The following is a 27317-nucleotide window of genomic DNA, read 5'->3' on the forward strand; positions in this document are numbered from 1 at the left end:
TCCAGTCTTAAGAGAAGTGGTCCCTAAATATCTCCAGGTTCTCCTGATGTTTTCCCTGGTCCGGCGTCAGAAGATCCACTGTTAGGTGGGCACTGAATGTAGACACCTGTTTCTTTTCCAAACTATGCCTGTGCATGGAGCAAGAGGTATCAAAGTCCATCTGCGGGGTAGTTTCACAGAATGACTTCCATTGGGATGTGTTAAGGAATTAAATATATGAATTTTTTTCATTCTCTGTGGCAGATTTTTTTTTGCCAGTTCTGGAGCTTGAACTCAGGGCCTGAGCACTGTCTTTGGGCATTCTCAAGGCTAGCGCTCTACCACTTGAGTCACAGCACCACTTCCAGCTTTTTCTGTGTGTGTGGTATAGAGGAGCTGAACCCAGGGCTTTGTGCATGCTAGGCAAGCACTCTACCTCTATGCCAAACTCCCAGCTCTCTGTGGCAGAATTTTAAGTCTCACTCAAAAGCAAATACTTAAAGATCCATTAATACAAGTATGTATACACAGAATTAACATGCCAAAGAAATGAAAAGAAATGGCAGTTTCTTAGGGAGCTATGCTTAATGAAAAAAGCCTGAAACTGTATTTTACTTGAGAGGAAAAATAGAATAAGTAGATATAGAAGGGTGTCAAGGGTTTAGAAAGTTCAAGTCTCATTTCACTTAGTTTGGACAGATAAATCAATTATATTTTTTTCTGTCTATGGAAAATTTCACTTAGGTTTGGACAGATAAACCAATTATATATATGTTTTTCTGTCTATGGAAAGTTTCAGATTTCTTTTTTTAACATAGTTGCCATTTCATTGTAAAGTTTTTGTACAGAGAAATTCGGTCATATACATATATATATATATATGCATGTATGCTTGCACAAGTTGAATGAAAATGTAGTATGGCAACTCATTATTCAAAATCCAATGCATTTCTAGAAGCTTGTAATTCACATTTGAGCATGAGCTTCAAAAAACAATCCTATTTATAATAGTACCACAAAGAATAAAATATTTAATAAATTAAAGATGTGCAGGTTTGTATGCTGACTTTTGAAAGACAGCTGAAAGAAGTTAAAAATATTCCCAAAGTAGAAATAAATCTCATCTGTTTATGGATGGATGATTTAATGTTTTCAAAGGTATTCCTCCAATTGACCTACAGATTTAATGTCAGGACTACTAAACTTCCAGTAGGTCTTTTTCTTTATTTGAAATAGCCTTAAACTGATATTAACATTCATATGGAATTTCTTTTTAAAATTTTTACTTTATTGTCTGGGTGATATATAGAGGGATTACTCCTACATTTGTAAGGTAGTGAGTACATTGCATCTTGAACATTATTACCTCTTGTAGTTTTTTTTTTCCCACTTTCCCTCTCCCCTCGTCCCAAGTTGTAAACTTCATTTTCAACATATTGCCTTGTGAAAATCACTGTTATGTTGGTCACCCTTTGTCCTTTGTCTCATCATCTTGTTTTTTTCCCTTTCCCTTCCCTAATTCACACAAAGAAATAAATGTATATATTATACACTAGGAACCAAAGTCAGATACAGTAATAACAGGGGATAAACCATAAGGGGGAAAAAGAGAGGAAAGAAATAACTTCACATAGTATACCTGGGTTAGTTCCATGTCACTGCTATGGTAAATAATGCTGCAATGAACGTGGTGGTGCTGGTAACTTTAGATGTCCTTGTTTCTGGACATTTGGGTAAATGCCAAGGAGTGGGATTGCTGGGTCACAGGGGAGCTCTATGTTTAGTCTTTTGAGGAATCACCATACTGCTTTCCAGAGTGGTTAGACAAATTTACACTCCCACCAACAGTGTAGTAGTGATCCCTCTTGGCCACATACCCGCCAGCATCTGTTGTTATTAGATTTCTTGATCGTGGCCCCTCTAACTGGAGTGAGGTAGAATCTCAGAGTTGTTTTGATTTGCATTTCTTTTATGGCCAGAGAAGTGTCTGTTGGCCATTCTTATTTCCTCTTCAGAGAAGTCTCTCTTTAAGTCTTTAGCCTACCTTTTAATGGGATGGTTGTTTCTTTGAGGATTTGTTTTTGAGAGATTCAATTGTTTGAGCTGTAGGTATATTTTGGATATGAGGCCCTTGTCTGTGGTATGGCTAGTGAAGCTCTTCTCCCACTCTGTGGACTTTCTACTTAACTTGCTAGCTATGTCCTTTGCCATATAGAATCTCTGCAGTTTAATGCAGTCTCATTTGTTTAACCTTTTTTTTCCCTTCAATTTGTTGTGCTTCTGGGCCTTTATTTTTTCTGGGCCTTTATTAAGAAAGTTTCGACCTGTGCCAAGGAACTCTAGTGTATCTCCTATTCCTTTCTGTAAAAATTTTCAGGTTATCTGCTTTTATCTCAGGGTCTTTGATCCATTTGGAATTGATTCTGGTACAGGTGACATGTAAGGATCCAGCTTTAGTTTTCTCTTTTCTTTTTTGCCAGTCCTAGGGCTTGAACTCAGGAACTTGGGGGCTCTCCTTGGGCTTTCTTAGGGCTAGTGCTCTACCAGTTGAGCCACAACACCTAGAGCTTCGTGCATGCTAGGCAACCACTCTATCACTGGGCCATACTCCAGCCCCTAGATACTTCTTATGAATTATAGCCATTTGATATTAGCCCTTATATTTTCAAAGTACAGATAATGTTTAGAAATATATGAGTTCTAATATATTAAGGAAGTAGCTGAAAAATTCACTTTTGATTTTCTACTTACACAATCAAAATATCTAGAAATGTGAGGTTATTTCCCATCCTTCTTATGTTTTTCTATATACTGGTAAGGTTTTTCAGTTCAGTATTTAAGTTTTGATTCCTAATCTTAAAAAATACTTTTTTTCTATTCAATAATCAGGTGCTGGTTTTATTTTTATTTGCCAGTATGAACCACTCATTACCTTTACAAAATAGTGGTTATTCGAAAGAAAATCATACAAACTTCCAGTTAAGCAAAACAGATGTAAATTCTCTGTAGTTATTTATTTCATGACTCGTACCTATGCTCTAAGCTTAGTGGCTATTCACATATCTTGTATTTGCGTGGAGAAAATGCCATACGAGGTGGGAAACTAGGCATTACTTTCCAACCTTGTGGTCAATAATGCCCCACAGATAGGTTCAATTCTGGTCAAACTTGAAATACTTACAATCATGGAAAACAGCAAATGCTACACATCAGATTTTAATTCTCAGGGAGAGCTTGCTATTATGCAGTTACTAGCATATCTCAGTCAAAACTGATGATTGCTGCAAATTCGAGCATTTTTTCTACCTGTTAACTAACAATGAAGAGAGATGAGGATGTAGAGGGTAGGAACAGTTTCATTGGTGTATGTTAACCTGTGTGTGATGATGATTTTTCCTTGTTCTTCAGGCAGTTGTGATGCTCCACTGGCCTCGGGCTTGCCTCGGCCCTCCTTCAGCAGCAGCTCAGAGCTGTCCAGCAGCCATGGGCCTGCATTTGCTAGTCTAAATAGGAGAGATGGTGAGTCTGCCATTGTCAATCCACCCTCATCTCCTTCAAAGAATCTATATTCTTAGTTATTTTCCCTTCTTCTAGCTGAAAAACTAACTACGTAACTACTAACTACATAACTAAGCTATATAGCTCAACTTTTATATAATGTCCATTGAACATGCATGCATTTGAAGTTAAGGAAAAGATTAATCATATTATCATTTGCTGGCTTCCTTCATGCTTATAAGTTTGTATTTATTTTGTTTTAATATCTTTACCCTGTACTAAATGACAGTAAATGTTCATGAGGGAAACTGAAAGAAAAGATATATTGGAGTCATATATTATTTCCAATTATTTCATTCTGTTTTAGTTGTAAAATATTTCCTTTAAAAAAATTCTATGAGATTAGTCAAGTGATCTGGTCATAAAAAATAACCAAAACTAAAACCAATAAAGGCATGAGCCAATTTCAGAACTACTGAGGAAAGTAACGAAGGTAACACATGATGCCTCTCTGGGATGTGCTTGTGGTTGGGAGATGCCCAAGTCCCAGGATGTACCTCAGTAGGGGGAAGTCCGCAATCCACCATTGAAAATAAGGATTCCTGTCCATCCTAACCTTGTGAAGGAAGATATAGGCTCACTCTTTGAAAATGTATTAGTCTATTCATGCTAGCCTAGTATTACTGAGTACCTTGCTTTTCCTATTGACCAAATAAGAGTTTAGTAGATTGACTAAATGAATGCAGGGAGACCCACAGATTCTGTTACACTCTCTATTTGTTAAATTTTATTTTCTCTCATATAATTTTAATTGTAATTAATAGAGGGCTTACGTTTATATTCACCAGATAGAAGGTGCAGTACTTCACATGCATTGCTACCCTTTATCATGTTTTTGTCCCCATTTCCCTTCCCCAACCCTTCCCCTGTTTCACTCTCTTTTAACCTACCTTTCTTTCTTTCTTTTGTTCTTTCAAGTAGATTACAAAGAGATTTCAATTTCTTACTTCGCAGTTATGAGGACAATGCATCTTTTTCATATATATATTATTTCATATATTTTTATTGTAATTAATAGAAGGGTTACATTATATTCACCAGATAGAAGGTGCATTACTTCCCATATATTGATACCCTTTCTCATGGCTTGGCCCCGTTTCCCTACCCCCCTCACTCCTCATCTTGTTTTCTCCCCTTCCCTATCCAATTTCAAATAACCAAATACACATATATCCAATATATCAGATAACAAAATGAAACACTGTAACAATATGAGATAACCAAGGGGCAGCAAAAGAGATGAGTGATAACATAGTACATTAAGGACAACAATCACTCATTGTATGGCTCCTTCATTCTCCATTTCTCCCTTCCCATTCATACCCTAAAGCTATGTAGCTCAACGTTTATTTAATGTCCATTGAACATGCCTGCATTTGTTCGCCTTCCTCCCTCTATTCATGTGATTCCCTTTTATTGCCTCCCCTCACCTATTTCCCCTTCCTGATATTCATTTTATTGAACAGTTCATTAGTTGTTCAGTTGAGTTTTAATGGGAAAGTTAATTTTTTTATGCATGATGAATGAGCTTAGGAACTGCAACTTAAAGTTAATGCTGCCGCATGTGAATTAATTGTTAGAATAACTACAGAACTGAATATTTCAAAGATCATGGATTAGTAATAGCTTGAGTTCATTGTGCCCATGTGCCAAGCACGGGGTCTTATTAATGATCAGAAAGGCTGGTGGAATTCCTTGGTACCACATACATAGAAAAAAGCCAGAAGTGGTGCTGAGGCTCAAGTGGTTGAGCTCTAGCCTTGAGAAAGCCCAAGGACAGTGCTCAGGCCTTGAGCACAAGCCAAGGACTGGCAAAAAATTAAAAATTTATATCTCTCCATGAAACAAATATCAGCTAAAGTTACATTTTCAAAACAGTGATTTCTATTCTAGTGGTCATTCTAATGTCAATCTAATATCTCAACTTCCTAATGGCTTCCAAATGATTACAGTAATCAAGTAAGTCCTGAAGTTAGTTTAAAGAGGTTTAGGGGTTATGTGTTCTGTTTCTGACTTGTAGAGACAGAAGAGTATGGGTTCCTTGATTTGAGCCTTGGGTACTGTAGAGGCTATAAACACTAGGAGGAAAAAAATCCAAAGTAAAAGTTCAACTTACTTCCAATATATTTAATTAAAACAACTCATGTCTGACATATCATTATGATATTAACAGGTCAGCTATAGTTGTTTGAAGAAAATAAAAAGAGCTCAGTGATCTAGAAATGTAACGGAGACAATACATTCCTGAGTTCATCTAACTTGGAATAAGTCCTGCTTAGGAAGTTTGAAGAAGCTGACATTACAAACATAAGAGATGGATAAATTACTCACTTGCTCACACTCCAGTACATGTTGATGCTGTATATATCCTGTATATATATATATATACATACATACATACATATATATATGCTGTATAAGAATCTTCAGAAACTACTCAGAAAAGAGACAGTTGAACAATAAAGTGAAAAATGGTGAGGCCACAGCCCTGTTAGAAGTATTTGGGGGGTAGAACTGCTTAGCACGGACTTTTCATGTGGTTTATGTTGTACCTGCAGAAGAGCCCAGGCAAAGCAGAACACTGGTCACAGAAAGTGTTTGCCTATTTTTTTTCTCACTTGTGTGACTTTTGTGACTCTGCATCAGTTGGTCTGGGAAGGGAATATGAGGTGCAGGACATAAGATTACTTAGGGCAGCAACCCCACCAGTCTGCCTCCCCTCACTGCAGGGCCTACACAGCTGCTGCTGCAATCATCCATCTGTGGACACGATCAAAACAGTCTACAAGAGGGTAGGAACATTTCTGTATACAGATCAACAAGATGTGGTATTTATACACAATGGGATTCTATGCTGCTGTCAGAAAGAACGACATTGCCCCATTTGTAAGGAAATGGAAAGACTTAGAAAAAATCATATTAAGTGAAGTAAGCTAGACTCAAAGGAACATAGGCTCAATGGTTTCCCCCATTTGTCATAATCAGTAGAAACCTTGGGCTCTCCTAGCAGAGATTTACAATAGAACAAAACCTAGATACATAAGGCCATATAGTATGATGCTAAATGAAAGGACCTCCAGGATATTGAAACAAAAGCCATATAATGAATGATTGTTGTCCTTAATGTACTATGTTATCTCTCATCTCTTTTGCTGTCCCTTGGTTATCTCATTACAGTATCTCACTTTGTTACCTGATATATTGGATATATTTTTATTTTGGTTATTTGAAATTGGATAGGGAAGGGGGAAAACAAGATGAGGGGTGGGGGTGGGGGGGAGGGAAATGGGGATCAAGACATGTGAAAGGGTATCAATGTATGGGAATTAATACACCTTCTATCTGGCAAATATCATGTAACCCTTCTATTAATTACAATAAAAATATTAAAAAAAAGAAAAAAAAGAAATGGGGCTTGAAAAGAAGTAAAAGATTCCAGCCTGAGTAAGTAAAGATTTCAGTGTCATGATGACCCTCAGATAACTAAAAAACAAGGAACATTTTGAGATGGAAAAGCTGTTTTAGTATAATTTAACTTGCAATGTACTGGTGATATCCTCAGTAATTATAAATTTGGTTTTGATAACTTTACAGCCTTCCTGCCTCCCTCTTTCCTTTTCTCTTTGGCTTCTTCTTCCCACATTCATATTTTCTTTCTTCCCTCCTTTTCTTCTTCTCATCCGTTCTTTTCTCCTTCCTTTCATTTTTTTGAAATGGTATGATGACTTTTTTTCTTTCTTTTTGCCAGTCGTGGGGCTTGAACTTAGAGCCTGGGCACTCTCCTTGGACATTTTTGCTCAAGGCTAGTGCTCTGCCACTTGAACCACAGCACCACTTCCGGCTTTTTCTGAATATGTGGTACTGAGGAATCGGACCCAGGGCTTTGTGCATGCTAGGTGTGCACTGTACCATGCTCCCAGCCCCTTAAAATTCTTTTAAGTTTAATATCATTTTATCAGCACATAGTAATTGTACATATTATGGAATGCAGTGTGAAATTTTCAGATATGTATGGACTGCATAATGGCGATAAAGGGTAAAAGCATACAAATCATTTCTAATATCATGTCTCTGTAGCAAAACATTCAAAATCCTCTCTTGTAGCTATCTTAAAATATATATTAGTTGCTAGGCGCAGTGGCTCATGCCTGTAATCCTAGCTACTCAGGAGGCTGAGATCTGAGGATCATTTCAAAGCCAGCCCTGGCACTAAAGTCTATGAGACTCTTACCTCCAATTAACCACTAGAAAACCAAAAGTGGTGCTGTGTCTCAAGGGGTAGGGCATTAGTCTTGAACTGAAGAGCTCAGGGACAGCGTCTAGGCCCAGAGTTCAAGTCCCACGACCGACAAAAAATAGAAAAGAAAATAAATATGCATTAGTGCAGCCAGCCTGTTGTTCTCTAGAAAATCAGAACTTACGTGCCCTGGCTAATTATAATTTATTGTGATTTGTACCTATTAAATAATAGCTTTTACCCTCCCCTTCCTACTTATTTTCCCAGGCTCTGAAGGCTATGTAACCATTATTTTACTCTCAGTTACTATGAGACCAACTTTTTTTTTCTTTTTCTTTTGTTTTTTCTTTTTCTTTTTTTCCATATATTTTTATTGTAATTAATAGAAGGGCTACATTATATTCACCAGATAGAAGGTGCATTACTTCACACACATTGATACCCTTTCTCATGTCTTGGTCCCCATTTCCCTCCCCCCATCCCCACCCCTTATCTTGTTTTCCCCCTTTCCCTATCCGATTTCAAATAACCAAATACGTATATATGCAGTATATCAGATAACAAGGTGAAATACTGTAACAATATGAGATAACCAAGGGACAGCAAAAGAGATGAGAGATAACATAGTACATTAAGGACAACAATTGCTCATTATATGGCTTTTGTTTCAATATCCTGGAGGTCCTTTCATTTAGCATCATACTATATGGCCTTATGTATCTAGGTTTTGTTCTATTGTAAATCTCTGCTAGGAGAGCCCAAAGTTTCTACTGCTTATGACAAATGAGGGAAACCATTGAGCCTATGTTCCTTTGAGTCTGGCTTACTTCACTTAATATGATTTTTTTCTAAGTCTTTCCATTTCCTTACAAATGGGGCAATGTCGTTCTTTCTGACAGCAGCATAGAATTCCATTGTGTATAAATACCACATCTTGTTGATCCACTCATCAATTGAGGGACATCTGGGTTGGTTCCATATCTTTGCTATGGTAAATAGTGCTGCAATGAACATCATTATGCTAGTGGATTTAGTATGCCTTTGTTTCTGGACGATTGGGGAATTGCTGGGTCATAGGGGAGCTCTATGTTTAGTCTTTTGAGGAACTGCCATACTGCTTTCCATAGTTGAGACCAACTTTTTTTACATTCATTGTACTGAATAAAATCATTTCAGTACTTTCTTTGCCTGGTCATTTCTCTTGACCTTCTCCTCTAGGCTCCTCTTTCAGAGATTGTCTTTTCTAATCCTTTTTCTGTATAAACCTGTAGACAACAAGATGCCAACTCAAACCCAGCATAACTGGAATAAGAAACAGCTATTTTGGCTCTACAATCTACCAGGAAAACTTTAGATATGTATGTAGTTGAAAAATAATAATTTGATCTTGAGACATTTTAAATATATTGGGATTAATCTTGTTTAATATTTTCTTTGAGTGCAGAACTGTGATTATCACTTAGAAATAGTTTTTTTTTTAAATAGATGGCAGCCATACCTTAAAAGCACAGCATATGGTAGAATTACTTTTACCTTACTTAGCCTATATTTGTATACAGAAATGTCACAGTTAATGAAAGTATTAATATGTTTATTTTCATTATATCTTATTTTGAGCATAATTACTAATGTCATGTTAAAAAAAAAAGCCAATGCACTAGCCTATGGAGCTTTGAGAAAGTCAGCACATAGACTGCCTTTTATCCTGGGACATGTAAGCATGCCCAGAGTCTGCTTCTGTCTTGTGGTTATTGTTACTGGGTTAAGTAGAGTAAGATTGGTACTTGAGTTTTCATAAAGGGATTTCTTGTTCTGGTGAATTCATCTCTGATTTCTTGCTCCGGAGAGTGGACTAATGCGTAGAAGGGTTATGAGACTATCATAGATTCAGTAATCTAGCAAATGATTTACAGAACTAAACACATAGTCTGTAACACTGAAAGGAGCAAAGCCCAGTTAGCAACCAGAAAAGGCATTCCAGGTAAAACTAAGGAAAACGGACTGAAGCCTTGGTGACTGCCCCTCCCTCCTAACCCACTCCTCCACCCCCAGCCCATGAGTATGCTCAGTTAGTTCCTCTGGTAATGAGTGTGACAACACACCTAAAATGATGACCAGTACTCCAGCCTAGGCTTGTGTGTGTGTGTGTGTGTGTGTGTGTGTGTGTACGTGCACTTGTGTGGGACTTGAACTCAAGGTCCAGGCACTGTCTTTGAGCTTTTATGGTTGAAGGCTTAGCTCTCTACCACTTGAGCCACAGCTCCACTTCTGGAGTCTCAGGCTTTCCTGCTCAGACTTTGAGCTGTGACTCTTAGATCCAGCCTCCTAAGTAGCTAGAATCACAGGCATGAGCCATTGGTGTACCCCACTGTTTTTGTGGGTTTTTTGATGCCAGTCCTGTGCCTTGAACTCAGGGCCTAAGCACTGTCCTTGGGCTTTCTCAAGGCTAGAGCGCTACCACTTGAGCCACAGCACCTTCTGACTTTTTCCTATGTATGTGGTACCGAGGAATCAAACTAGGTCTTTGTGCGTGCCAGGCAAGCACTCCTGCCACTAGGCTAAACTCCCAGCCCCTTTAGTTTATTTTTGATCAGTACTGAAGCTTTAAATTTAGGACATGATGCTTGCTCAGGTGGTACCTGGCTCCCAGATTATTATGAAGGGACCATATTTGGGAGCATCTTCTCTGTAGAATATAACCAAACTCAAAGTTCCTATAGAATTCCCATACAATAGGCATTTGTGTGGCATAGTGTTTAGGCATTATGAAGTCACTCTTATCAGTTCTGAGGGAAATGAGAACCATCCCTACATGCCGTTTTCAACTTATGAGCCATTTTCAACTCAAGAGCCAGCCTCATGTATGACTTTTCATGGCTGACTCAAGGTCATGTGTCTGACAAACACATGAGCCTTGTCTTTGGCATGTGGCTTTTTTTCAGTCTTTTTCACCCTAGAGCTTCCATATAATCTTTCAAGTTGTTATTTGGATCTAATGAGCTGACTAGATAAGCCCTCCCCCTCCCCCCAGAATCTTAGGCAAACACACCTGGAAAAAGCCTGTGCTGAGGGGAACAGAACACACCCAGCTGGGCATGATGATGCAAACCCAGCACTCAAGGTACAGAGACAGAAGGATCATGAGTTCAAGGCCAAACAGATACAGAGGCCAGGCTGAAGCCGGGTGTGGTGGCTCACTCCTGTAATCCTAGTTACTCAGGAGGCTGAGATCTGAGGATCATGGTTCAGAGTCATCCCAGGCACTAAAGTCCACAAAACTTATGTACAGGTATCCACCAGAAAACAAGAAGTGGCCTGGTGGCTCAAGGGGTAGGGCGGTAGCCTTGAACTGAAGAGCTCAGGGACAGTGCCCAGGCCCAGAATTCAAGACCCATGATTGACCAAAAAACAAAACAAAACAAAACAGAAAAAAAACCCCAAAACAAAATCAGAGGCCAGGCTGGACTACAGAGGGGGATTCTGTGTCAAAAATAAAAATGAAACTTAAAACAATACCTACTATGTTATTGTGAGGGGACAAACAAGTGTATAGAGGCATGATCGTATTCTGAGTGAAAATGGCCCTTTACTACAAAAATTAAGTTTCCAAATGTCATATGAAATATGTTGCTTCTAACTGGGAAGGAAATAGTGTTAAGAAACCTAGACTATCAATTTCCTACAGCAAAGGATATCTGTCTTCTTTTTTGGGTTAATATTTCTACCAGAAGGTAAAACTGAATAGTAAAAGCTTGTAACTTGACACGGTACTTTATAAAAGTGTTATTCCAAAAATATTCAATGCTTATATTTGATCTTTAAAAAGTACAGGTACAGGGCTGGAAGCATGGCCTAGTGGTAGAATGCTTGCCCAGCATATACGAAGCCTTAGGTTTGATTCCTTGGTACCACATACACAGAAAAAGCCAGACATAGGTCTGTGGCTGAACTGGTAGAACACTAGCCCTCAACAAAAGTGCTCAAAGACAGTGCCCAGGCCCTGAGTTCTAGCCCCAGGACTGGCAAAAGAAAAAGAAAAAGGTACAAAAGCTAGTCATTGAGAGCTATAGTTAGGGCCCTGTGTCTTTTATCCTCATTGGCCCTGGACTGGGGTTAATGCCAGAGCTAGCATTAAGAATTCTTTGCGTTTCTGGTTTCCTGACACTGCTTAGAGTTGAGGGAAAGGATTTAGGGAGTGAGCTAGCCTTTAAGAACAGCATGTTGATGCGTATAGGTGCTGAAGGAAGCGGTCAGCACATCTGAATAAACAGCAGTGGTTTACTTAAGGAAGCCAGCCTGTGCCAGTTACCCAGCAGAACAAGGCGCATTGCTCAGAGAGGTGGAGGCAGTTTCCAGCAGATGATTGATTCTTCCAGGGATTCCCGGGGAACACCAATGCAGACAGCGTGGTACATCACAGTCTCCAGCCGCCCTTCGAAGCCAGGTTCCTGCGCTTCCTGCCCTTGGCCTGGAACCCCAAGGGTAGGATCGGGATGCGTGTTGAAGTGTATGGATGTGCATATCATAAGTGGTTTTACTGTGGCCTGAGGTCAGCATACATGTGTTGTAAAAACCTAGCCTTTCGGGCCTTTCCAGCTATTCAAGTAGAACCATTCTTTATGGTAGGAAATTTAACAACTTAGGTTTGAGATTCAGCCATGAAACAGATTCTAAAAAAATTGCAATCTTAGAAATTAAAAGTTCAATAAATCAAAAGTTAAAAAGTATGCAGGAGAACCAGGAGCATGGCCTAGTGGTAGAGTGCTTGCCTAACATGCACGAAGACCTGGGTTCAGTTCCTCGGTACCACATACATAGAAAAAATTGGAAGTGGTAGTGGTAGAGCACTAGCTTTGAGAAAGCTTAAGAACAGTGCTCAGACCCTGAGTTCAAGTCCCAGGACTGGCAAAAAAAAAAAAAAAAGAATTTAAAAAGGCTGGGAGTTTGGCCTAGTGGTAGAGTGCTTGCCTAGCATGCACGAAGACTCGGGTTTGGTTCCTCAGTACCACATACATAGAAGAAGCCAGAAGTGGTGCTGTGGCTCAAATGGTAAAGCTCTAGCCTTGAGAAAGCCCAAGAACGGTGCTCAGACCCTCCAGGACTGGTAAAATAAACAAACAATACCAAATTGAATAGGAAACATCACCAATACACTAGATTTAGTAGAAGAAAGAATATAAATAGCTGGGTATAGTATTGTATGCTTGTAATCTCATTACCCATGAGGGTAATACATGAATGAGGATATGGGTTCGAGGACAGATTGAGAATACAGTAACAATCTGCATTATACTCATAAATTGGTATGCTGATTTGAAATCCCTCTGTACAGCTACTTTAATGAAATGTATGTGTATGGTAACCATAACTTTCTAGGAAATGAAAGAACATTAGGTCTATGGGTGTAGCTTAGCGACAGACTGTTTGCCTAGTGTGCACAAGGCTCTTGTTTCTGCCTCCCTAGCACAAAAATATTAAATAAAAATAAGCAATATATACTATTAGCTAGGAAGATGTGAGCTTGATATGTTATTGCTTTCTTTTCTGTTTTCATGCTCTTTTAAGGACAGCTGCTGTGTCTTTTTAATTTGTGAGATATGAAAAAAATAAGGGATTTTTCATAAGCAATGCAAATCTTTTTGAAAATGTATTATGGTAATGCTGAGTTTTGAGAGATGTCCTCTTTCTTTTCGTGACTCCGTTTGCCAGCGGGTGTAAGTAAGCGGGTGTAAGTAAGCTGCTGTAGCCTTTCAGCTAAGCAGTAATGCGGACTCACTGGACCACAGGGACACTGTGCCGGAGTGCTAAAGACTGCTCGTGCTTGATCTCGTGTTTCCTAGATGGGAAAAGTCTGAAACAAGGGGTCCATGTGGACACAGAAGCCATGCATGTGCTCACTGACATACTTTAGGGAAGGTGCAGAGAAGGCATCTTGGAGTGGATGTGGGTGGCAGTGAGGAAGGAATATGCTTTGTGTGTACATTCCGGTGACCACTTACACATTCCAGTGCACCCAACACAAGTGTCTTATCAGTCACATGTTTGTGTCTTTCATTGTAGACTCAGAAGTGGTTCATTTTGATGGGAAAAGTTCTTTGCTGTATACCTTTCATCAGAAATCCACACGTCCAACAAAGGAAGTCCTTTCTCTGAAATTTAAATCCAGAAAGCGTGATGGGATTCTGCTGCATAGGCAAGGACGAAATGGCAAGTGTTTCCATCCTGGAATTTGCTCAAGGAAAACTCGTCCTGTCCCTCAATTCAGGTAGAAATGTCATGGAAGTGTTTCAGAAAACACCATTATTTAGATGAATGTATTTTATGCTTAAATTTTCAGTAAATAGTGACTTCTTCCTGAAACTAAATCCATGAAAAGTGAAGGGAGGCTTTACAAATAGTTGTGCGGAGTCCTTTATAGAAACAGCATCTGCAGTTGAGGGGAACAAAGGTTGCCATACAGTTGAGGACTAGTAACATGAACATGTTTGTATCTGAACTGTATGTCTCCACAGTTGAATTGTATAGGAACCTCATTAGCTGATCAATCGTAGCTGCTGATAATGTTATAAAGACACAAATGTATCATTGTAAAATTCTGAGATACTGCTAGTAATAGGGTCATAAGAAGAAAAGAGTTTCAACTTAGATGAAAATACAATGAATAACGATAATAATAATACAAAGGAATGGCAGACCGAGTGGCACACACCTATAATTCTAGCACTGATGCAGCTGAGAAAGAAGAAATCAGGGATTTTAGGCCAGCCTAATATGTGGTAAGATTCTGCCTCCAAAACACCCAAAGAGAAATTATTCAAGGTCAAAAGTAGATTGTGTTCAAAATAAAGGTTAATCCAGGTAGTGTACATCTACTTAAGAGGTGGAGATAGAGACCAGGAGTTTGGCCTACTGGTAGAGTGCTTGCCTAGCATGCACGAAGACCTGGGTTCGAGTCCTCAGTACCATATGTGTAGAAAAAAGCCAGAAGTGGTGCTGTGGCTCAAGTGGTACAGCTGAGAAAGCCCAAGGACAGTATTCAGACCCTCAGTTCAAGGCCCAGAACTGGCAAAGAAAAGAGATGGAGATAGATAGGAAGGATCATAGTTTGAGGCCAGCTTTGACAAAAAAACGAGACCCACCCCAACAAAAAGCTGGGTGCTTTATGTCTGTTGTCCCAGCCTCACAAGGAAAGAAATGTAAGTAGGAGAATCATGGTCTGGGGTCTATCCTGGGTAAAATGCAAGACTATTTCCAAATTAACCAAAGCCAGAAAGGCTTGGGGGATAATCTTGAGTGGAGGAGTGCTTACAGCACTGAGTTCAAACTCCAGTTCTGCCAAAAAAAAAAAGTAAAGGATTAAGATAAAACAATTAGCTAAATACTTCTTCAGATGGAAGATGATAAGCAAGCTGTAATTGTGAGACATTATAGACTTCTATTTATTTATTTATTTATTTCTGTGGGTCGTGGGGTTTGAACTCTGGGCTTGGGCACTATCCCTGAGCTCTTCAGTTCAAGGCTACTGATCTACCCCTTGAGCCACAGCGCCATTTCCGGTTTTCTAGTGGTTAGAGATAAGAGTCTCACAGTCTTTAGTGTTCAGGCTAGCTTTGAACCACGATCCTCAGATCTCAGCCTCCTGAGTAGCTAGGATTACAGGCGTGAGCCACTGCATCCGGCTTAGAATTCTTTACTAGAAACCACAGTTCTCTTTTCAGGTGAGGCTAACATGCCCTCCTTTGATGCACAGCAGTCCTCAGCCTGGGCAGCCTGCTGGATGACCAGCACTGGCATTCCCTTCTCCTGGAGCTACACAACACACATGGCAGCCTCACTGTGGACAAGCACGCTCGGCTTTTCCAGGCACAGCCAGGATCCAGCTATCTGGATCTTGATTATAAGGTGGCACAATTACTTAAGTGTATCAGATTATAAAATATAGTCTCCTAGAGAAAATAGTATTACATAGAGCAATACCCATCCCTCTCTAGAAATTCAGACTCTGGTGGGCTACTTGTATGGCCATCACATAGTGGGAGATACATATACATGGGCCACTTCAGTGGTGACACAGATCTACACAGCCACAGCATCACTAAGTGAGAAACCTTATAGAGACTACCTTGTCCAAGCTGTCTGTCCTGTCTTTTTTTTTTTTTTTTGCCAGTCCTGGGCTTGAGCTCAGGGCCTGAGCAGTCCTTGGACTTTGTCAAGGCTAGAGCTCTACCACTTGAGCCTCAGCACCACTTCCAGCTTTTTTCTATGTATGTGGTACCGAGGAATCCAACCTGGGACTTGGTGCATGCTAGGCAAGCACTCTACCACTAGGCCAAACTGTCTTAAGACTCTATATGATCATGGCGTGGTTCATAATTGTGCAAACACACTACTACTCTGTCTTACCATGCACAGATGTTAGCCTTTTTTTTTTTTGGCAGTACTGGCACTTGAACTCAGAGCCTAGGCACTGAGAAGTTTTGCTCAAGGCTAATGTTCTGCCACTTGTGCCATAATACCGCTTCCAGCCTTTTCTGTGTATGTGGTACTGACTGAACCCAGGGCTTTGTGCATGCACGGCAAGCACTTTACCATTAGGCCACACTCCCGGCCCTAGATGTTAGTCTTTTGATGTGAGTAAATATACTGTTAAGTATATTTTAGGAAGATATTTTAGGCCAATCAGTATGTATTAAGACCCTATCTCCTTGTCTCCTAAAGTGCCTAGTTTAAGAAGCTAATGTATGAAAAGAAATCAATACAACAAGCAGTATTTTAAGGAATGTTGTTTTGGACAATTCTAGGTCTCTCTCTCCCTCTCTCTCCCTCCCTCCCCCCCCTCTCTGTGTTTGTGTTGGTACTGCTGTCTGAACTCAGGGCCTACACACTGAGTTCCTTTAGATCCTCTGCTCAAGGCTGACACTACCACCTGAGGTACAGTTCTACTTCCAGCTTTTTGGTGGTTAATTGGGGATATGAGTCTCAGACTTTCCTGCCCAGGCTGGCTTCGAACTGCAGTCCTCAGATCTCAGCCTTGGGGAGGAGCTAACATTACAGCATGAGCCACCCACAGCTAGTTGGATAATTCCTTTTTCGTTTGGAATTTGATTGTAAGTCATAAATATTCCTTCTTTCATCAGATCATCCTAAACAGACTAAGTGACACTGGAGAGGTCAGGCGCAATCAGTATGTATCTTACATGATTTGTTAAGAATCAAGGGAGAGAAATTTCCGTAAACCTATTCTCTATTAGTTAGGGTTTCTGTAGGTCCAAAGCTGTCAGCATATTGCTCATGTATCACCACCCTATACTGAGTTGGAGGACTTGTTCTGATGCCCCTGCTTAGCATTGCACCAGGCATATCAAGCAAACCAGGGAGCTTCATTCAGTGTTCACTGGCAACAGTACAGGAGACCAATGGCAGAGCTTGCTCTTGAATAACAGCATCGCATCAGTGGCTTAATTACTCTGACCTAATAATGTTATGGTAGAAGCCAATATCCTGTAACCTGGTTGCTAGAAAGTTTGTGAAACCAAAGGTAATTGGAGTAGGATATGTTCTTATGTTGATCAAGATAACATAAATATGAAGTAAAGATGAAACACCATCCACAAATAAGTCACATGACTGACAAATTGTAGTAAGAAACCCTATTGTACATATAGTGAAGACAGTAACAAGTTGCATCTTAAAACTTGATTTGCAATGAACATAGCAGTGTAAAACAATGCAAAACAAAAATTGAGGCCAATTATCACTACACTTGTAAACAGAAACATGTTAGCTTGATAATCAGAAAATAATTAAACAATATTATTTAATGCCATTGTTTTTCTTTCTAAGATCAGCTTTGGAGGGATTCCTGAGCATGGGAATTCATCGACATTTCCACACAAGAATTTTGATGGATGTTTTGAAAATCTCTTCTATAATGGAGTGGATATCACTCATCTGTCCAAGAAACACAGTTCACGGATTCTCTTCATGGTAAGCAGGCCTAAATATGAGATTAATAGAAAACCTGCAATTGGATTCATTAATTTAGTTTTTTACATGTTTTTCCTAAAGGTACAAATCATGTATAGTTTACATTTATGCTTTATTTTTGTTTTTTGTATATGTAGTGCTGGGCTTGAATTCAGGGTCGCATACTTGCTAGGCAGATGCTCTCACACTTGAATCATGCCTCCTCATTTTTTTTGCCAGTCCCAGGGCTTGAACTCAGAGCCTGAGTGTTGTCCTTGGGTTTTCTGAAGGCTAGAGCTCTACCACTTGAGCCACAGCACTATTTTCAGATTTGTCTATGTATTTGGTACTGAGGAATTGCACCCAGGTCTTCATGCATGCTAGGTAAGCACTCTACCACTAGGCCAGACTCCCAGTCCCTTAGTTACTTTTTTGAATATAGTTTCTTATTTTTGCATGGGACAGCCAGTCATGGTCCACAATCCTCCTGCTTACTCTCCTATACACCTGGGATTACAGATGTGAACCCACACTCAGCTTGTTTGTTAAATGATGTTCTTACTAAGGTTTTGCCCAGGGTAGTCTTCAAACACGATACTCTTAAAGTATATATCCTGAATAGCTAAGAGTACAGATATGTGCTTCCACACCCAGACATCTAACCAAAGTCTTCTAGTCATTCCACTTTCTCAGCAAATTATTATATGTGCAATAATACATTGCCATGAACTCGAGACTGTTGAGCGGTCTCTGGAACTTAATCTTCGTAACTGGGACATTCAGTTAGTTTTACACTGATTCCATTTCCACTTCTTCCAACTTCTGATAGTTAGAATTTTTCTCTCAGCTGTGGTGAATTTGATTGCATCTCACATATGTGGAATTCTGCCTTATTTGTTCTGTGAATAACTCCTTTCCTTCCGGTTGAGCCTCACATGGGATTCTCTTCTTCTTCAAAGCGGAATCCAGTTTCATTGTGTGCGTGCACCAGATTCCTACAATTAACATAGGGAGAGGGATTGTATGAATCATTGTATCCATCATGTATGGAATTACTCTATCACTCTTCCCTGTGCCCTTTAGATCATGAATGTCATAGTTTGTAATGTTTTATACAGTGGATCCATGATTATATTTTGCATAGTTTTTAAAAAGTTATTTCTTATACCAGAATTGAAAATGATTTTTACAGTACTACTGCATTTTCCTATTTTTGACAATTTTCTTGTCAATTTATGAGGAAACTTTATATTAGATAATGATTTGTCATTTATGGTCCAAATATTCTGGATTTGTCAATTGTATGAGAAGTATTTTAGGATATATTGGGGTATAACTGTTCTTATTTGTATATAGCTAATAAGGCTGTATACGTTTTATAATTCTGGAGTTTTCCATCTTCTCTCAGAAAGATTGTGAAACCCTAAGGTTCATGTGGCCTTAAGTATTTTACTGTAAAACAAGTTGATTTTGCTGATTTAATTTCTTTACGCTTTATGCTTTATATTACATATGATACAGATCAATTTTTATATTCTGCTTTATGATTTTTGTATATACAGATGTCAGATATGATGTGATTATGATAACTTTGCAATCTTTTAAGTTCTTGGGGTTTTCTGGTCATATTTTAGAGCAGGTTGGTAATTCTGAGGCATGTCCTCTTTCATCTGAAAAATTAAAAATCTACCCAATTCTGGGAAATGTTCTTTTAGAGGACTTTATTGGAAATTCATTCATCTTTTTCCTTTGGAAATACTATGAATAAAAAGAAATTTGCTTCTAGAACAAGACAGTCCAAGCCACAATAATATGAAAATAAAAGCTTCTGGTGAAGCTGAAGATAAGACCCCAGGCTGCATGACCTCCTGGGTAATGAGGGTTGCCCGGGAGGGGCTGCCTGAGTGGTAGGGTAGGGAGACTCTGGACCTTCTGCCATGCCATCAGCTTTTTCTTGAGATATTTCACTTCCTACCCGAGAAGATGTACCTCTTGTTTGAATGATGAAGTCATGATATAGTGCAGGTAAGGAGCAGTTCCTGAAGTAGGTGATCCTGGTTTGTTTCCTGTGCCTAAGGAGAGCTAGAACCTCAAGAAAAGAGCTCTGTGGATCTATCATCTCCAAACCAGCACTGGGTCTGTGAAAGGGACCAAGAAACAAAGGAGATGGAAACATCTAAGATTCAGAAACAGGTTTGAAGGAGAGATGCCTTGGATTCAAGTTCCCCTTTTCAAATAGTCTTGTGCTAGAAAGTGATCAGAAGCTTTCAGCCTTGGAGAACAGTTATCACAATGAGATGTCAGTTGTGCTCTTCCTAAAGTCCTCTTTCACTGTGTTGTTAGGGAAATGTGTCATTCTCCTGTTCACAACCTCAAACTGTCCCTGTGACTTTTCTGAGCTCCAGAAGTTACCTGGCTCTGCCCCACACCATTGGAGAGGACATGGTGGCCATAGCTTTCCAGTTCCGGACATGGAACAGCGCAGGGATGTTGCTGACAAGTCAGTTAGCTCACAGGTCAGGAGATCTTGTTCTCGTTCTCAGTGATGGGAAACTCAAGCTGAATGTCTCCCCACGTGGACATCCAGTGAAAACCATCATCGCAGGTGAGATACCACATGAACTCTGCATAGTCATATCATTCTCATCTTCTGTCCTAAGATTTGTAACTGTTACAATAGACGAAACACTAAATATGGTACTCATATTCCTTTTTCCTTCTAAATGGGTAATTCTATGTGACTCATATATGAGTGCAGAAGCTTAGTTACATGTAAACATAATTGTTAGAGTTCAAAATGAGACTCTTAATTTGTGTAGGCTCTTGTTTGATAAATGTGAAACACCTGAAGATGCAGGCCTGACTGTAGGGACTCTTGAACATCATCTCTTTATATCCTCACTAGTGTTCATACTACGGACAGTATGGGACATAGGACTCAAGGCTAGTACTCTTAACACTTTGGTACATAGTTCCTCTTCTAGCTTTTGGTGGCTAATTGGAGATAAGAGCCTCACAGGCCTTCAGACTTACTTTCCTTCCCTGGCTGGCTTTGAACCATGATCCTCAGATCTCAGCCTCCAGATTAGCTAGGATTACAGCCACACCAACATCTGGCTTAACATTTTTATTTGAACATTTATAAGAACCACACAGGCCAGTCCAGAGCCGTGGATGAAAGTCAGGGATTCCACACATCTATCCCCTGTCCTGACTCACATGAAAAACAACTTCTTAGATAAAAATTAGTAGTACACAAACAAGGATACTTACTTTTTTGCCTTCTTAGAGCACACAACACCAGGGAAAAACATTCTACAAGTCTCTGTGTGTCCTCAGATGATATCCTTACCCAGTTGACCCAAGGGACTTTAAGTGTATTGTGTGGGCTTTGCAGACAGGCTTGCCACGTACCTGCTGTCACTGTTTGCCACTTATCTGCACCCCCCCACCTCTTGGGGGACATGTGTAGGTCAGCGGAATTCTGAGTCATTGGTTTTGGTTATCAGCAGGGGGTGGATTGAATGATGGTCAGTGGCACTCAGTGTCCTTATCTGCTAATGGGAGTCAGCTGAGCATGAAGCTGGACGGCGATGCAGCCCCTGCCCTTCATGCCCTGCGTGGATGGATGGGCCCCAGTGATTCCTACTATTTTGGAGGTAAGTGAAAGGCACGGGAAATATTCGAATCAACTTTATCTTTTCAGATCCTATATTTTATAGCAACTGGTATTTTTAAATGAAATTAAAACTGATGTTAAAGAATTACTTTTCTCTTCATTGATAATCACTTGGCAGTGGCGAGTGGGCACAGCAATCGTTACCTAAAATGACAGTCTGTATGTTCGGGCTTACTAATGAAATGGTTTTGAACCTCCTCCATAGCACTTATCCTCAATTCTACAGCTTCACGTTGACCTCCTGAAGAAATACTGATGCCTGAACTCCACCTTCAGGGATTCATATGTAACTGGTCCAGATTATTGCCATGTGCAGGCATTACTGAAGGCCAGTTTTCCATTTCTAATTTTTATGATGCTGTTACAGAGAACTTCCCTGATACTTTTTTTTCCAGTCCTGGGCCTTGAACTCAGGGCCTGCGCACTGTCCTTGGGCTTTATCAAGGCTAGAGCTCTACCACTTGAGCCACAGCACCATTTCTGGCTTTTTTTCCTTGTATGTGGTACCAAGGACTCGAACCTGGGTCTTGTGCAAGCTAGGCAAGTACTCTACTACCACTAGGCCAACCTCCCAGCCCACCCTGATACTAAATAACCCTTACCATCTTAATTACTGATGTTTTTGCTGAATATGGATGTTGTTTTATTCTGGATGTTGGCAGCAACTCTACTTTGAGTTCAGCTACTCAAAACATAACTTCCAGCCAGTAGGTTTAGCTGCACCTGGGAGCTGGTTAGAGATGCTGCCTCTAACCCCTCATCATCTTCACAGAACCAAGACTTCAGTATTTGTAGTGTTGGAAAGGAAAGAATCATTCTACTCCCATTGTCTACACATAAAAGCATTATATATACAGGGGAGGAAGAAGATTTGATTGTCTATTAATACATTTTTTTCTGCTCTACTTCTACTAAGCAATGCATTTTACTATGACAATTGACCATCTCCTCTGGTATCTAGTAAATGAAGCTTTGCTTGCTCAGTGGATCTTTGGTTTTAGTTCAGCCAAGGAGTAGGAGCCTCTAAGGATCATGAATTTCTCTGTCTTTGGGGCAGTCAAGTAGAAATATAGGCCTGTGAATAATAAGACATGCTTGATCTTGACTAAGCCCTTCTGATATTATTCTTGTTTTGTACTTCCTTTTTGTTTCTCTCTAAAATCTTGGCAGAGATAGATTTATAACCCAACTAGAAAATACAAGCACTCACTATGAATTGGCAACAAGTACATAAATCATGAATCAGATTGTTAATTTCTTAAGTCCCTGGAGTGGCCAACTCATTTCAGAGATTGTATTGCTTGCTCTAGTTGTTTGTTGAACATGGTGCATACCTGACTCTCCAGAGATTTTTAATCTTTGCTACTTATCATAGATTTTTATTTTTCTGATGAAAAATAGAGAATTTTTCCAAGAGTAGTAGCTGAAAATATAAAAGATATTGAAGCACCAAGAGTGTTACCTTTTTTGTTTTTGCCAGTCCTTGGCTTGAGCTCAGGGCCTGAGCACTGTCCTTGGACTTTCTCAAGGCTAGAGCTCTACCACTTGAGCCTTAACACCACTTCCGGCTTTTTTCTATGTATGTGGTACCGAGGAATCAAACCCGGATCTTCATGCATGCTAGGCAAGCACTCTACCACTAGGCCAAACTCCTGGCTCATGTTACCTGTTTTTGTTTTTGTTTTTTTTTGCCAGTCCTGGCATTTGAACTCAGGGTCTGGGCACTGTCCTTGGGCTTCCTCAAAGCTAGTGCTCTACCACTTGAGCCACAGCACCACTTCTGGTTTTTTCTTTGTATGTGACACCAAGGACTCGAACTCAGGGCTTCGTGCATGCTAGGCAAGCACTCTACCACTAGGCCATGCTCCTTGCCCCCCAAAAGGTAAAAGAAGAAGAAAGAAATTCTTTCTTTGCTGTTTAATGATACAAATATTATGTGCTGTTTGTGTTATCTTGATGATTGGGTTACAGTTCCCAGGTCCAGACTTTAAGGAGTCCCAGATTAGGTCTTCCACCTTCTATCCCCATATGCTGAATAAAAAGACATGGGGAAGGGCAGAGAAAGGAGATTACATGGTGGCTAATAGAGAAAATTGGAGGCATGGATGAGAAAGGTATGTGTAGTTAAAACCAGTTTTAATATGCAACTTCACCATAAAGGCAAAATGTGTATTTCTTATTATTACAGTTAGTGTGACTATAAACTTAGGCCAAATCACAACATTTTTGAGACAGAGAGATGATAACCAGTAATAATGACAGGGCAGCAGACATAAATCAGCACTATCTGGCCACAGGATCTACCTATATGATATCTTCAGTATTTTAGCCCAGCAGTCCCAGAGTGTGGCTTTCTTCTTGTGAGAGAGGTCCACTGGTACATTTACAATGTTTTATGGGTCAAAATAGAAATTTATGAACTCTGTTAGTTAGGTGTCTTTTGTGCAATTTGGGCCTGTTCTATTATCTATTTTATTTTAAATTAATTTTAGGAGTTGTTCTAGGAGCAGTTTCACTGACACTTCCCTTATAGTGTGGGCTTTTGTTCTGGTCATGCTTGTTGATTGTCCTCTGCCTGTGTCTTAATATTTAGGCTGTCCAGAAAACGCCTCTGGCTCTGGATGCCGGAGCTCCCTGGGCGGGTTCCAGGGCTGTCTGAGACTCATCTCTATTGGTGACAAAGTGGTCGATCCTATCTCTATACAGCAGGGAGCAGTAGGGAGTTTCAGTGATCTTCAGATAGATTCCTGTGGCATTATAGACAGGTAAGTAAGCCATTCAGGTTCAGAATGCTGCCATGTCTGAATTCAATTTTTAATCTATTTAGTTAGTTCATAAGCACATGAACAGCTGGATAAGTGTATCCCTTCTTTCCTCTGTTTCTGCTATGCCAAATAAGGAAGTACATTCACACTGTTAGTTCTCCATTACTGTAATGAGATACTATTCCTGAGCTAATCCATTTATAAAGACAAAAGATTTATTTTGGAGACTTCAATCTGGAGTCTCTTGGTACAGTTGCTCTGAGGTCTTTGGTGAAACAGCAAAACAGCATGCCTTGAGTATCTCATCCTTAGAATCATGAACAGCAAGAGACTGGATCCCACCCCACTCTGCAGGACACATTCCCTGAAAATCCCTGACTAGGCCCAGGCCTTCAAACTTTCCTCACCTCCTTCTGCAGTCATCAGGCTCAGGTCTTTGAAGCATTGGGCAGTGGAGTACTTTAAGATCTAAACATTGATCATGGAAAACTAATGTACTGTTTTGATTTTATGTTAATATTGTGCCTTGCAAATTATAATATTTTCTTGGAAGACAAAGTCATGAATTTTCCATTTCTATGCCTTTAAGCAACCTAGTTTTTGTAAAATACCAGCCATCCTGTGTACTTACTGATGCAAATCGTGTTTCTAACAGTTGTATTCCACAGGTTAGGAAAATGGATGTCCACTGTGTCCTCAATGGAATAGGGATAGAGAAATGATAGAAAACAACTAAGCTAGGCTAGACCTAAACAGGGATGAAATGACTGGCACTAAATGGCTTTCTAGAGTTCTCTGTGCTATTTTGTTGTGTTTTATGTTTTTTTCTGTTCCTTTCACAGCTATGGTAGTAGAATGACCGAGGAGGCATGAGAACTGTGTGTTTAGTGTCTGCTCTGTAGTTAAGTTGGACATGACTAATATGAACCTTATGACCAAGCTAAGCCTACTAGGAAGATTTTTTAATATCCTTTCAACATTGGCTATTTTAAAACTGACAGTCTTCTAGAATCAGTAAGAAATTTAAAATCGAATATATATTTCTTTTCTTAAAAGGTAAAATCATGTTTACTCATTTTTAGTTATTATCGGTAGCTGACATTTTCCACTTTTCTATATGTATATATGTATATGCATATGTAATTACATTTGCATGTATACACATAATACAGGTGTAGATAGATATACACATATCTGTATACACATATGCATAATACATACACACACATATAGCTTTCAAAGAGCAAAGCTAAAGGCTCCAACAATTTCAATAGGAGTATAATCTGTACAGTATTAGAGGGAAGATGTTAAAACAGGCCTGGTGGTCCTTTCCCCAACTTTACCTGCCTTCCCTTGATATTTTTTGCTTTGTTTTATTTCTATGTACCGATGACTCACTGATTAGTCTCCAGGCAGCAGGACAGAAGAGAACAGGTGCTCCCTGGATAGCTTTGCCCCGTGGTGGTCATTCTCCTCTGTCACTCATTTTGCTCCTGGGAATCTCTCATTTTGAATAAAATTTTAGAATTACATAAATTTCCCATTCACTTTGGGCTTGCTTATAGATGGCTTGGTATGGGCATTCATACCTTTGTGTTAGTGAGCAAGAGAGCAGCCTTTTTGTTCTATATTATTCTAAATTTGGTTGTTCAGTGCTTAATTATATATAATGTGATGAGTTTTAGGGTTTTTTTTCCTAACAGTTGTTATGAAAGCCATTTGAATGATGAATTGGAGCACAAAGGAATAAGGATCAATCCAAATCCTTTATAAGGCTGCATTTACCTGAGTGAATTTGTGTGAACTGAAAATCCTGATAGACATGATAAGAATGAAAACCAGTAGCCTGGGAAGTACTAGGGAATTAGAAAATAACATATATAGCAGACTGATGTGTTTTTAAGCTAAGTTATTTCCTGGAACATATGTGCCAAAAACATATTTGAGCTTTTTACAAAAGAATGTTGTCCTTCTTGTGTCTGATTACTAAACATTGTGTTGTGGTTGTGGATGTTGTTGTTGCAAGGCCCTCTTGGTCAAAGCTGGTCACATCGTCTGTTTTTGTGATGATGCTGGTGCTGGACCTGAGAGAGAGGAGTTCTGCCGTATCACATGACGAGGGCCCTAGGCAGGAGGGAAACGTAACTCTGTGTCTATCTGAGGTCATTGAAAGCTACTATTACCCTTCATATATATGCAACAAAGCTGTAGGCTTTTTGGTGAAAAATGAACAGAACTAATACAAGGAGAAGTATTGAAAATATACCTATCACAAATGTTGCATTTAACCAAGCTTTCTAACCTTGGTTATGTGTTATATTCACAGACCAAAGGGCAGACCCAACTGCCTCTGTCCTGTTGGGTTATTTCTATTTACTGTTGTCCTTCATCTTTCTTGTAACAAACCAGCATGACAAGCACATTTTATTGTGACTGCATTTGAAAGACAGCAGTGTTTATCTGTCTTCCTTTAGGTGTTTGCCCAGCTATTGTGAACATGGGGGTAAATGTTCCCAGTCGTGGGCTACCTTCTCCTGTGACTGCACCCATACTGGCTACACAGGAGCCACCTGCCATTCCTGTAAGATGCACATGGCACTTTGGTTACTGTTCTCTTTCCTATTGCCTGTCATTCTGTAGTACATATGTCTGTGTTTTTAACTAAATGACATAAAAAACAAGAAAATATGGTATTTTAGAAATCAATGTTTCTTCCCTTTCCCTCTCTCCCTCCCTTCCCTTCATTATCTATTTTTGTACTGGTACTAGAGATTGTGTTTTGCGCCTCCTATTTCTTACTAAGTCCGTTAGCATTCTACCATTTGAGTCACACTTATACTTCTGGCTTTTCTCTGGTTAACTTGAAATGAGAGTCTTGAGGATTTGTCTACCAGAGCTGGCTTTGAAGTATGATCCTCATATCTCAGCCTCTTGAGTAGCTAGAATTATGGGCATGAGCCACCAGTGCCCAGCTAAAGATTCATCTTTGTCTGGCATGGTTTTTTTTGGGGGAGTAGTCCTGGGGCTTGAACTCATGGCCTGAGCACTACCTTGGGCTTTCTCAAGGCTAGAGCTCTACCACTTGAGCCACAGTACCACTTCTAGCTTTTTCTATATAAGATACCAAGGATTC

The 27317-nt window shown here is 39.7% G+C and overlaps 1 protein-coding gene across 1 annotated transcript in view; it reads left to right on the forward strand.

Annotated features, from left to right (window-relative positions):
* Nucleotides 1-124: 124 nt before the first annotated feature.
* Nucleotides 125-27317, forward strand: part of LOC150065154 (contactin-associated protein-like 3) — a gene marked incomplete at its 3' end in the record, with an annotated part of 52996 nt that continues 25803 nt past the window's right edge. The window contains 11 exon segments of the mRNA XM_090329315.1: nt 125-146; nt 3388-3498; nt 6184-6329; nt 12151-12256; nt 13835-13981; nt 15516-15676; nt 17618-17761; nt 20084-20345; nt 21253-21399; nt 24013-24184; nt 26659-26765. Coding sequence (XP_090185441.1) covers nt 125-146; nt 3388-3498; nt 6184-6329; nt 12151-12256; nt 13835-13981; nt 15516-15676; nt 17618-17761; nt 20084-20345; nt 21253-21399; nt 24013-24184; nt 26659-26765 — 1525 coding nt within the window.

This window comes from Megascapheus bottae, chromosome 3 (assembly GCF_031878675.1).
Source record: "Megascapheus bottae isolate mThoBot1 chromosome 3, mThoBot2.hap1, whole genome shotgun sequence".
Taxonomy (NCBI): domain Eukaryota; kingdom Metazoa; phylum Chordata; class Mammalia; order Rodentia; family Geomyidae; genus Megascapheus; species Megascapheus bottae.